We start from the raw sequence: 13,046 nt of genomic DNA, 5'->3' as shown, positions 1-13,046 counted from the left end.
ACAGAATTAAAGATTTTTAGGGTCTCTTTGCTGCCATCTAGTGGTCATTTGAATTCTAACAGCCCAGGTAAGGCGGTCCTAAACACAGCATTTTTCCACTGTCGGATTTTAAAACTAGCCTCTCCAACTAGGTGGCAGTAACCTGGTTGATCTAAAAAAAGGTTAACCCTTAATTTTGGGTAGAGTTGGAGTATTTATTTATTTATTTATTTATTTAGTTATATTTATATACCGCCCTATTCCCTGAGGACTCAGGGCGGTTTACAGGGAATTAAAAATCCAAAATACAAAAATTAAGAACAAATTAAAAAGTATTAAATTAACCCTGTAGTCAGTTAAAAAACCCCAAATTAAAAATTCTTCCTCAGTCTGGGCCCGAGAGCTGAAAAAGCCAGGTCTTCAGGCCCCGGCGGAATGATCGGAGGTCGGGGGCAGTCCTCAGCTCCACTGGCAGCTGGTTCCAGAGGGCAGGCGCCCCCACTGAGAAGGCCCTATCCCTGGGTGTCACCCGCCGGCAATCTCTCACCGGCGGAACCCTGAGCAGACCCTCCCTGTGGGAGCGCACTGGGCGAAGGGCGTTTGATGCCGGCAGCAAGTGTTCCCTCAAATATCCCGGACCCAGGCCATGTAGGGCTTTATAGGTGATAACCAGCACCTTGAATTTCACCCGGAGGGCAACCGGAAGCCAATGCAGCTCGCGGAGTAGAGGTGTTACATGGGAGTATCGGGAGACCCCCATCACAACTCGCGCGGCCGCATTCTGCACCAGTTGAAGCCTCCGAGTGGTCTTCAAGGGCAGCCCCATGTAGAGAGCGTTACAGTAGTCCAAACGGGAGGTCACAAGCGCATGAGTGACTGTGCGTAGGGCGTCCCGGTCCAGATAGGGACGCAACTGGCGCACCAGGCGAACCTGTGCAAAAGCCCCCCTGGTCACGGCTCCTATGTGATCTTCAAAATTGAGCCGTGAATCCAGGAGGACGCCCAAGTTGCGAGCCCTATCAACGGGGGGTAACACCTCACCCCCCATCATTAGAGGTGGAATAACATGGTTAACCCGGGACGCCGATACGCACAGCCACTCGGTCTTGGCGGGATTGAGACGAAGCCTGTTTCTCCCCATCCAGACCTGAACCGCCTCCAGGCACCGGGACATCACGGAGAGGGCATCACTGGGTTGGTTCGGGGTGGAAAGAAAAAGTTGGGTATCATCAGCATACTGGTGATACCCCACCCCAAAACCACGAATGATCTCGCCCAGCGGCTTCATGTAGATGTTGAACAGGAGAGGTGAGAGAACCGACCCCTGAGGAACTCCACAAATGAGAGACCTCGGGGCGGATCTCTGCCCTCCTGTCAACACCGACTGCGAGCGGCCCCGGAGGTAGGAGGAGAACCACCGTAAAACGGTGCCTCCCACTCCCAACCCCCTGAGACGCCGCAGCAGGATACCATGGTCGATGGTATCAAAAGCCGCTGAGAGATCTAATAGGACCAGGACAGAGGAGCAACCCCTGTCCCTAGCCCTCCAGAGATCATTCACCAGCGCGACCAATGCCGTCTCCGTGCTGTATCCGGGCCTGAAGCCCGATTGGTACTGGATGGAGCTGAGCATTTACTGGCAGATGCCCTTCCTGAGTTCACAGCAGATTTTTTTGCGTGTGTGTGCCCTGATAGAGAAACATCTGCTGCTACCTAGGATTGAACTCTCAACCTTCCGAGCGGGAAACGAGTGTCTTCACCGCTAGGCCACTACGTTGCTTATGTTCTCCAACCACAGTATTAGGAGCAAACTGATAACCAGGGTGATGGAAAAGTTAAGGGCAAGACCTAAGCATGTTTTACAATCAATTTATGACTGATCATATAATGAATATTTGAAGTTACAATGGACCACCCAACAGCTACTTATGGGGCTATTTCAATTATGATGACACCCCCCACACACACACAGATGCTACAGTGATGTAATCACATTTTGGGCGCTTGGCAACTAGCTCTCCTTTACAACTGTTTGCAAAAATCACAATTTTTGATGTTTTGGGCCCATTTCCAGCGTTTACTTCCAGTTTCCAGTTTCCCCAAAAACACCCACTGGGTAGAATGTATTTCTTTAACGACTGTGGCACTTGCTTAATGACCGTCACAAAAAAATATTGAGAAATTGGATCCAGTCACATGATTCCTTGACTTACATCTGCAATGAGTTACAACTGTAATTCCAGGCTCAGTTAAGGTTGTAAATTGAGGACTACCTCTATAGCCCTTAAATCCGTTATATCTTGGACAAGCCTTATGTACAAGAAGAAGAATACGTTTAAGTTACCACAAATCAGGGACTTTAATAGCTCAGCTTAAAAGGGGGAAATAGTCGCCCTGTTTCTGCTGAGATAACTTCCTGAATGTATCCATTCATTCACTCACTCACTCACTCACTCAATTTATATAGCTCTGATTCGGCATGCTGCTATATTTTGTAAAATAATTTAATGCGCAAACAGTTCTTTTAATCTGTCTGTATGGCTTTTTCACCCAGTAAGATATAGTAAGATCACTGTTTAATTATCATAATTTTATAATACTTACCTTCCCCTCCCTTTTTTTTTTTTTTGCTTATTGTCTCTTCAAGTTTCTGGCTCTCATTGTGAGTGGCCCTAGATTTCTCAAATGTATTATTCTTTTATTTGGTTCACTCTTATGTGGTGAGTTTTCTATCTTAGATTGTTTGGGCTGATTTGGGATTTAATTCTGCTCTAATTCTAACTTTCTTGGTGTTGATACATGACACCGAGGCTGTAAAACAGGAAACAAATAAGTCAAAGTCATAACTGAACTTTTAAATCCAACCTTGGCAACTTTAAGACTTGTGGACTTCAACTCCCAGAATTGCCCAGCCAGCATGGCTGGCAGGGGAATTCTGGGAGTGGAAGTCCACAAGTCTTAAAAGTTGCTAAGTTTGGAGACACTTGATTTAAATAATGATTGCAAAAGATACCCTGGAGAGCTTTGAGATATTGTTGTTTCCCTCAAATTATCATTCTGCGTTTTGTCTTCTTCTCCCATCCCACCCACCTGGCTGGATCCAACAGGGGTTACAGCAGACAAGAGACGGCAATGGAAGAGTCGACTCCACCGCAAGTTCCTAGTAAGTGTCTTGAACTTAGCTCCTCTTGTAAGGGTGATGATAACGAGCAAGGTCTCTTGAGGGCGAAAAATCACTTCTGGGGTCAATTGCATACACAAACATTATCCTCCTCCTCCTCGTCGCTATTGTTGTCACCATTGTGGTTGGTTGCACAGTCAGCCAGATGTTTAGATTGGATTTGCCGTTTCTGTCCACTTTTCGAGTCCGTCCCAAGAATCAGGGATAGGCAGATGTTGCTGTTTGATAGTGTTGGAAGTATCGTCGCAGAATGTAAGCTGTTGCAAGTAAAGCTGCCTTTTGCAATTGACCGATGGGGATTTTGTCGATGCCGATGGTGTTCAGCTGATGCATCCAGATATTTTGGAATTGCACTCAAGGCACCTATTGCTATCTGCATTATCTTTGCTTTCTTTTGCCACGGTTGTTCTACTTCTACTTGCGGGTCTTTGTATCTTGTGATTGTCTCCTGTTCTTTCTCTTCTGCTGTCCTATTCTGCTGTATTAAACTGTACAGGCAGTCCTCGACTTACAACAGTTCATTGAGTGACCGTTCAGTGGCACTGAAAAAAGTGACTTTTGCCTCATTTTACAACCTTTTTCGCCACAGTTATCAAGTGACTCACTGCAGTCCTTAAGTTAGTAACACAGTTGTTAAGTGGATCTGGCTTCTCCATTGACTTTGCTTGTCAGAAGATCACATAAGGGGATCACATGACCCCGGGACGCTGGAACCATCATAAGTATGAGTCAGTTGCCAAGCGTCTGAATTTTGATCGTGTGACTGTGGGGATGCTGCAACGGTCATAAGTGTGAAAAATGGCCATAAGTCTCTCTTCTCAGTGCCGTGGTAACTTTGAATGGTCACTAAGTGAACCGTTGTAAGTCGAGGACTGCCTGTATTTTAGATTTCATATGTCATATTTTTATCTCTTGTTGTCATGGTTCCGATAAATGAGACAATTCAAACAAAATGCAGGCATTGTTTATCTAAAAAGTCTTAATAATGAAATGAAACATCGGCACTCATGGAGGGATGCCAGAATCTGAAATCTCCTTTCCCCAAACCCATCTAACATACACAATTCCTGCCCTTATCTACACGTCATAAATCACATTATCTAATTAGTTGTACATATGGAGTTTCACTTCCCATTCTGTACCGGTGGCTTTTCTTATCTTCTCAAAACATCTGGTTGACATTCCCCCCCCAACAGGGATTCAAAGCGAAGCAGTTAAAGTAACAGGCTGTCACTTATATTGTCAGTTCAAAAACATGTCAATGTTTGCAGCATTGACACTTGTGTTTTTATCAAATTGTGAGGTGAATGTGCCATATGATAAGTAAATAATTCTGTGGGTTCTTTTTACTCCCCTCTAGATCCTGAGGAATCCCCCATCAATGAGTACAATTTCCGAGGAAATAATTCCATCATGCAAAATGATGGGATTTCAGGGTAAGTTCCGCAATGCAGACTGTATTTTGGATGGCGGCATCTGGAGAGAGAGCCTGGATCTGAACCCTTTTCGGCTTTTGCAGGTACAGTCCCGATTCCAAGGTGGTGCGTTTTGTCAAAGCCAAGAGCATCGGCCTCCGTCTTGCAGGTGGGAATGACGTTGGGATATTTGTGGCTGGCGTGCAGGAGGGCAGCCCGGCTGAAATTCAAGGCATCCAAGGAGGCGACCAGATCCTTCAGGTATGTTTACCTCCTAATGAACCAACTCTGATCTTGGTGGATCTGGAATCTTGGTTATGTGCAGGATGGTTACTGGCTCCAAAGGAAAAGATTAGAAGTAGTGGGAGGAAAGTGTAAGGAGCCAGTCTGGTCTTATGGTTAATGCACCAGGCTCTGAGTTTTAGGGCTGCCTTAACCCTAAAAGCCAGCTTGGTGACTTTGGGCCAATCATCAGGAGAGTTTGAGTTCAAGTCCCGCCTTAGCCATAAAAGACAGCTGGGAGACTTTGGGCCAATCGCCAGGAGACAGTGAGTTCTAGTCCCACCTTAGCCATAAAAGCCAGCTGGGCGACTTTAAGCCAATCACTAGGAGACCCGCCTTAGGCTTGAAAGTCAGCTGGGTGACCTTGGGCAGCCCCTCTGTCTCAGCCCAATCCATCTCACAGGGTTGTTGTGGGAAAAATAGGAAGATGTGTTGGATATGTTTGCCCACCTCAAGTTATTTAATAACAAACGGTAAAGGCGTCCCTGAAGATTTTATTCCAGTAGTGTTGCCAACGCTAGGTGGCAGTGCTTTCAAACTGCTAGGGTGGCGGGAGATCACCCTGTCTTGTGGCGCTTAGGTCTCGAACCTGGGTAGTGTCAGCCTGTGCTCCCAGCAGCTGAGTCTGAGGAATCTGAGGAGGAGGAGGAGGGATTTGGAGAGCCTTCGGTGTCAGAGGGAGGCTCTGATGCACTGCAGGACTCTCAGCCTGGCCCCTCCAGTCGTGTTCCTCATGAGGCTCAGCTGTGTGAGGAGGAGGTGTTGGACTCAGAGGAGTCACAGCTGAATCTGTTCAGAGACGCTAGAAGCAGAAGGCAATCCAGCAGAGCAGAACAGAGAAAATCTATGAGGCAACTCAGTGAAAGGAGGAGAAGGCATTGAGAAGCCACGCCTTGGGACAGATCATAAAAGGGGAAGGTGTGGGTGGTGCTGGTTGCTGCAGACAACTGTTTGGAGACATTCAAAGAGAATCCTGGTCTGTTCTTGCTAATCTGTTTGACTCTTGTTGGATGTTTTGAATCATGTATTTTTTGTTGAAGAAAATATTCTGCTGCTTTTTTGTTTGAAAGACTTTATTATTTGAAGCTGTAAATAAATTTGGGTTAGGTTTTTACCAGCCTATTGATTTTAAAAGGAAAAAGGGGTTGTCCCTGACACACAAACAGGGCTGGTCGTAGGCTGGAACAGAACACTGGGCTGCTGGCTTTTCCAGCCGACAAGCCCAGTGTCTTCACCGCTGAGCCACAGCGCTGCTCTAATAAAAATAACCAAAGTAGGATACAAATCAATCAATCAATAAAATGTAGTTACAGATGAGACCCGAGTTTCTCAACCTTGGCCACCCACTTTAAGAATGTGGACCTCAACTCTGCATTACCACCTTGATTTCCTGAAGCAAGGCAATGTATCCCAAATAACAAGATCACTAAAGACGGGCATGGGCAAACGAGGTGGGCAGTGCTGGCCAACCCCCCTTTTCCCATTCTCTTGGCAGGTGAATGAGAAGCCCTTCCAGAACTTGACTCGTGAGGATGCTGTGCAGTACTTGATGGAGTTGCTTCCAGGGGAAGAAGTGACATTCCACGTTCAGAACAAACAGGACAGTAAGTGACATATGGCTCTTGGCTGATTTACTCCTCCGTTGTAGATTTTACGTCCCTCCTTTCCCTCCTCCTATCGTATGTGTGTGCTTCCTGTTAGGGGAGGTGGTTATAGGCAAGCTAACACCCTTAAACCTGGAATACTGCATCCAGTTTTGGTCGCCATGAGGTAAAAAAGATGTGGAACTAAGGAGAAATTTCCTGACAGTGAGAACAATTAACCAGTGGAATGACCTGCCTCCAGAAGTTGTGGGTGGCTCCATCACTGGAGATATTTAAGGAGAGGCTGGACAGCCATTTGTCTGAAACGGTATAGGGCAGTGATGGCAAACCTTTTATTGACCGAGTGCCGAAAGTGCAACCCAAAACCCACTTATGTATCGTCGGGTGTCGGGTGGGGGTGCCCCATTGGGTGGGTGTAGCTGCAGTGGTAACGGCAGACTGGGTGGGACTAAAAAGTTCAATCAATCAATTCCAACTTTGGGAGATTTTTTTTTCCCTGCGAGAAGTTGAAATTGATTGATTGATTGATTGATTGAACCTTTTTTAGGACTGGGGCGACAGAGCGCGTGCCTACAGAGAGGGCTCTGCGTGCCAACTGTGGCATGCATGCCATAGGTTCGCCACCACGGATATAGGGTCTCCTGCCTGAGCAAGGGGTTGGACTAGAAGACCTCCAAGGTCCCTTCCAACTCTGTTATTCTGTCTATTATTCTTTTTAAACCTTCTATCAAAGAGAAACAGCCCCACGAATATGCCCTGGCCAGACAAGCATGTGAAGGCCCTGAAAAACCAGAGAGATGGATGAATGGATTTTTTTTTATTTATTTATTTTAATTCCATTTATATCCCGCCCTTCTCTGAAGACTCAGGGCGGCTTACAAGCTTAGCAGTAGCCTTCATTCTATGTATATGCCTGCTTATTAGGGCTTTCACACACACACCCCAAGCGGCATTATTACAAAGTCAGCTTCATTGCCCCCAACAATCTGGGTCCTCATTTTACCTACCTGGGAAGGATGGAAGGCTGAGTCAACCTTGAGCCTGGTGGGACTCGAACCTGCACTAATTGCAGGCAGCTGGTGTTACTTAAGGAGGCATTAGCCCACTGCTCCACCAAGGATAAAAAGAGGGATGGATGAAAAGATGGATACATGCCTTTTTTAAAAAAAATTGCCACCTGTACCATATTAGTATTCCCAAATGCCAGCATCTTCATACAGCAGGGGTTCCCAACCCCTGGTCTGTGGACCGGTACTGGGCAAGCAAAGCCCCATCCACGAGATGCAGGCAGCACACAAAACCATGCACCCTCCGCTCCGTGGAAAAACCTCTCTCCACGTAACCGGTCCCTGGTGCCCAAAAGGTTGGGGACCTCTGCCATACAGCATGTGGAGAATTCTTCTCTTTTTTTTCAAATCTGTGTAACCATATCCCTGTAAGGTAGGCTGGGCTGAGTGGGGAGTGATGGCTTCCCATTGGTTTCTTCTCCCTAGTTTACAAGAAGATGGTCAAATCCAACCTGGGCGATTCGTTCTATATCCGCACCCACTTTGATTTTGAGAAGGATACCCCTTCCGCCCTGAGCTTCACACGGGGAGAAGTCTTCCATGTGGTAGACACCATGTACCGGGGCCGGTTGGGAAGCTGGCTCGCTCTGCGGATGGGAAAGGAACTTCAAGAGCTGGACAAGGGCATCATCCCAAACCGGAGCAGGTAGAAGCGTATGCTTTGTGCGGGGAAGGATTTTTAAGATTTTTAAAAAGAGACTGGACAGTCATTTGTCGGAAATGGCGTAGGGTCTCATGCTCGAGCAGGGGGTTGGACTAGATGGCCGCCAATGTCCCTTCCAACCTGTTTTCCTTGTTGCCTTCTGGGAGGGGGCTCCGAAGCAGAACATCCAGATTCAGTCCCAGCTTTGTTCCACACAGTATTGACCTTGTGAACTCTAAAGCTTCCTCCTTCCATTATGTATTCAAGATGGACAGTGATTGATATTTATATGTCACTTATATGTAAGGGTGTAGGTCTATACATACGTTGTATATAGCATATTTATATGTGTGTTATGTATGTGTAGATTTTGAGAGCAGGCAACATATTTTCATTTTTAATGTGTGCCAGTGTGCCCCAAAATGACAATATTATCTATATCTATCTATCTATCTATCTATCTATCTATCTATCTATCTATCTATCTATCTATCTATCTATCTATCATCTATTGCATCCATATCTCTGTCTATCTATCTATCATCTATTGCATCCATATCTATCTATCTATCTATCTATCTATCTATCTATCTATCTATCTATCTATCTATCTATCTATCTATCATCTATCGCATCCATATTTCTGTCTATATCTATCTATCATCTATCTATCTATCTATCTATCTATCTATCTATCTATCTATCTATCTATCTATCTCACCTATTGCATCCATATTTTCTGTCTGTCTCTCTCTATCATCTATTGCATCCATATTGTCTATCAATCTATCTATCTATCTATCTATCTATCTATCTATCTATCTATCTATCTATCTATCTATCTATCTATCTATCTATCTATCATCTATCACATCCATATTTCTGTCTATATCTATCTATCATCTATCTATCTATCTATCTATCTATCTATCTATCTATCTATCTATCTCACCTATTGCATCCATATTTTCTGTCTGTCTCTCTCTATCATCTATTGCATCCATATTGTCTATCAATCTATCTATCTATCTATCTATCTATCTATCTATCTATCTATCTATCTATCTATCTATCTATCTATCTATCTATCTATCATCTATCGCATCCATATTTCTGTCTATATCTATCTATCATCTATCTATCTATCTATCTATCTATCTATCTATCTATCTATCTATCTCACCTATTGCATCCATATTTTCTGTCTGTCTCTCTCTATCATCTATTGCATCCATATTGTCTATCAATCTATCTATCTATCTCTATCTATCTATCTATCTATCTATCTATCTATCTATCTATCTATCTATCTATCTATCTATCTAATCTGTTGCATCCATATCTCTGTCTGTCTGTCTGTCTGTCTGTCTATCTGTCTGTCTATCTATCTATCTATCTATCTATCTATCTATCTATCTATCTATCTATTTTTTTGACCCCAGGGCAGAACAGTTTGCCAGTCTGGAACCGGTTCTCAAAGCGGCGTCAAAGACCTCCAGTGTTTTAGGGGCTCGAGCAGAGTTCTGGAAGCTTCGAGGTTTGCGGGGAGCCAAACGGATGCTGCGGAAAAGCCGGGAAGATCTTTCCACCCTGACCAAGCAGGGCCACTACCCGCCATACGAGAAGGTCATACTCAAGGAAGGTAGGTGCTTGTACCAGCGAAAGGAGAACGTTGCAGCTAGCCCTTGACTTAACAACCAGAATTGAGACCAGAAAATTTCCATTGCTAATGCACGGCAGTTGTTAAGTGAGTCACATCCTGTTTTGTGAGGTTTTCTCGCCCCACATAGGGGGATCACTGCATTTGTTAAGTGAGTCACATGTTCGTTAAGTAGATCCAGCTTCTCCCATTGACTTTGCTTGTTGGAAGCCAGCTTGGAAGATGATCACATGACTCCCACAAGACACTTAGACCTATATACCGCTTCACAGCCCTCTCTAAGTGGTTTAGAGAGTCAGCCTACTGCCCCCAACAATCTGGGTCCTCATTTTACCCAGCTGAGAAGGATGGAAGGCTGAGTCAACCTTGAGCCTGTGAGAATCGAACTGCCAAACTGCAGGCAGCCAGCAGGTGGCAGAAGTAGGCTGAGTACTGCATTCTAACCACTGCACCACCACTGCTCATGAAAATATCCTGGTTGCCATAGCGCCCACATTTTGATCATGTAACCCTGGGGATGCTGTAAAAGTCATAAGTGTGAAAAATGGTCATAAGGCACTTGTTTCCAGTGCCGTTGTAATTTCAAATGGTCACTAAGCTACCTGACTACCTTTTTCAGTTTTGCCCATAACTCTGAAAATATTCCATTGCTTTAAGCGCTGCTGAATCATTTTTTTTTGAAGGGCGCCGAACCCTAAAAAAGAAAGAAGGAAATACTTCCTCTGATCTCTTTCTCCTAATCTCTTGTGGACTAGAAACTTGATTTACAATGTGTCTTTTCTCATGCAGCAAATTTCAAGCGTCCTGTGGTGATCCTGGGCCCAATTGCTGATATCGCCATGCAGAAACTGAGCACGGAGATGCCAGATCAATTTCAGATTGCGGGTGAGCGGCCTTGGGTAGCATTGCCTACCTGGTGGGTCTCAGCCCCATTTGGACTCTCCAACTGCTCTAAGCGGTGCCTTGAAATCCCCCGGAGTTCAGTGTTTTTTCAACCTCGGCCACTTTAAGATGGCTTTTAAGTCTTCTCCCGTTTTCAGACTTCCATCTCCCCAAATTCCTCAGCCCTAATGGCTGTAAGTGCAAGGACTGGTTTTAAGTCACTGTTTGAGCACTGTCGTAACTTTGATCGGTTGCTAAATGATCAGTCGTACGTTAAGGACTATCTGTGTTCTCAGATCGGCTCTCTTTTTCCCTCTCTCGTTTTTTCCAGAGAGTGTTATCAGAGAAGGAGGATCGTCCAAAGTGATCAAACTGGACACCGTGTGGCAAGTTGCAAAGCAGGTGAGAAAAGGAAGTGGTATACAGACATTCTAACACAGACAGGTCAAACACAAGGCCCGGGGGCCGGATCCGGCCCACGAAGTGGTTTCATGTGGCCCGCGAAGCCATCCTGGAAACAGTGAGGGAACGGTCCCCACTGCCTTGGCCCTGGCCCAGAGACCCTCCTGCCAGAGACCCTCAGATCTGTCCCACTCCTGCCCAGGCCCCCATAGGCACCCTTGATGCGAATGATGTAGAGCTGGCCACACCCATCCAGTAGGCCACGCCCACCGGCCCCCTGAGGGCAACCGCAATGCTGATGTGGCCCTCAATGAAATTGAGTTTGACACCCCAGAATAACCGAGTTGGAAGGGACCTTGGAGGTGTTCGACCCCTTGCTCAAGAAAGGAAACTTTATACCATTTCAGATAAATGGCCGTCCAATCTCTTCTTAAAAGCCTCCAGTGTTGGAGCACCTAGAATTTCTTGAGGCAAGTTGTTCCACTGGCTAATGGTTTTCACTGTCAGGAAATTTCTCCTTAGTTCTAGGTTGCCTCTCTCTTTGGTTAGTTTCCATCTGTGGCTTCTTGTCTTGCCTTCAGGTGCTTTGGAGAAAGGTTGACCCTTCCCCTTGTCTGTGACAGCCCTTGGAAGACTGCTATCATGTCACCCCCAAGTCCTTCTTTTCCCTAGACAAGACATACCCAATCCCTGCAAACATTCTTCATATGTTTTAGCCTCCAGTCCCCCTGATCATCTTTGTTGCTCTTCTCCGCACGCTTTCTAGAGTCTCAGCATCTTTTTTATAGTGTGGTGACCAAAACTGGATACGGTATTCCAAGTGTGGCCTTACCAAGGCGTTGTAAAGTGGCATTAACACTTCACTTCTCCTTTTAACAGGATAAGCATGCATTGCTAGATATTACGCCAGCTGCTGTGGAACGTCTCAATTATGTGCAGTATTTCCCCATTGTGATCTTTTGTGAGCCGGACAGCCGGCAAGGAATCAAGGCCATGCGGCAGTGGCTGGCGCCAGATTCCAAGAAAAGTTCGCGGCGCCTCTACGTGCAGGCTGCCAAGATGCAGAAGTATTGCAGCCACCTCTTCACAGCCACCATCAGCCTGGCCGGGGGGTCCAACAACTGGTACCAGACCCTGAAGGAGATTATCCAAATTCAACAGGCCCGTCCTGTCTGGACAACTGAAGAACAGGTGGGTGAGCACAATCCCAGTGGAGTGAGATTTTAACCTAGCTTGTAGGTAGCAAGGCAACGTTCCCCATCAATTTTTCCCCATCCTCGTGATCTCTGGAATCATAAGAATCTTAACGAGGTTCCAGAAGGTGGAACGCTGCAGTAATATAACTTTAAAATCCGGATTGCAGTCCAGATCTGTTGGCTCTGCAATAGGTTAGCTTTTTAGCCCAAAGGTAGTTGTTTTTGTTGTTTTTTTACAAAACGAAATCCAGGTGATTTATTATCTTCCATTTAGACTTTGCTTTTCATTTTTGTTTTTTGTTTTTATATGAGACATGAATCGTTTGAATTTATTGGACTTCTTTGATTAGCTTGTCTGACACTTCCTATTTTAGCTAAGAGTCATTTTCGAAACAAAGTCTATTCCAATCAGTCTGGTACAACAGCAATTCCCAACTTTTGGGTGCCAGGGACTGGTACCGTGGAGGGCAGGTTTTCTACAGACAGTGGCGTGGTGGTTTCACACATTGTCTGGAACCCGTGCGTGTGCAGATGGGGCTTTGATCGCTTCTGTAGCCTGGTTCCTAGTGGGCCTTGGACCATTGCCAGTCCAAGGCCTGGGGGATATGAGGGTCCCTGTTCTACAAGATCCAGTTTAGTACAGATGTCAAAGCTGCTAACATCGAATGTTCTTGCTTGACAAGAGATGAAGAAGTAGCCATTTCATATGTTAAACTTGTGTATTGCTTTAAGACA

The 13,046-nt window shown here is 45.5% G+C and overlaps 1 protein-coding gene across 1 annotated transcript in view; it reads left to right on the top strand.

The window, feature by feature from the left end:
• Positions 1–12,976, top strand: part of TJP3 (tight junction protein 3) — a 50,045-nt gene extending 37,069 nt beyond the window's left edge. Inside the window, exons 9-17 of the mRNA XM_083363531.1 lie at positions 3,087–3,142; positions 4,521–4,596; positions 4,680–4,836; positions 6,353–6,461; positions 7,955–8,174; positions 9,614–9,813; positions 10,621–10,716; positions 11,045–11,115; positions 11,995–12,976. Coding sequence (XP_083219657.1) covers positions 3,087–3,142; positions 4,521–4,596; positions 4,680–4,836; positions 6,353–6,461; positions 7,955–8,174; positions 9,614–9,813; positions 10,621–10,716; positions 11,045–11,115; positions 11,995–12,342 — 1,333 coding nt within the window. The 3' untranslated portion in view covers positions 12,343–12,976. The remainder of the gene's footprint in view (positions 1–3,086; positions 3,143–4,520; positions 4,597–4,679; positions 4,837–6,352; positions 6,462–7,954; positions 8,175–9,613; positions 9,814–10,620; positions 10,717–11,044; positions 11,116–11,994) is intronic.
• Positions 12,977–13,046: the final 70 nt, after the last annotated feature.

The sequence above is a fragment of the Vipera ursinii genome (assembly GCF_947247035.1).
Source record: "Vipera ursinii genome assembly, chromosome: 1".
NCBI lineage: Eukaryota > Metazoa > Chordata > Lepidosauria > Squamata > Viperidae > Vipera > Vipera ursinii.
The sequence above is the reverse complement of the archived record's forward strand: the minus strand, read 5'-3'. Positions and strand labels throughout refer to the sequence as shown.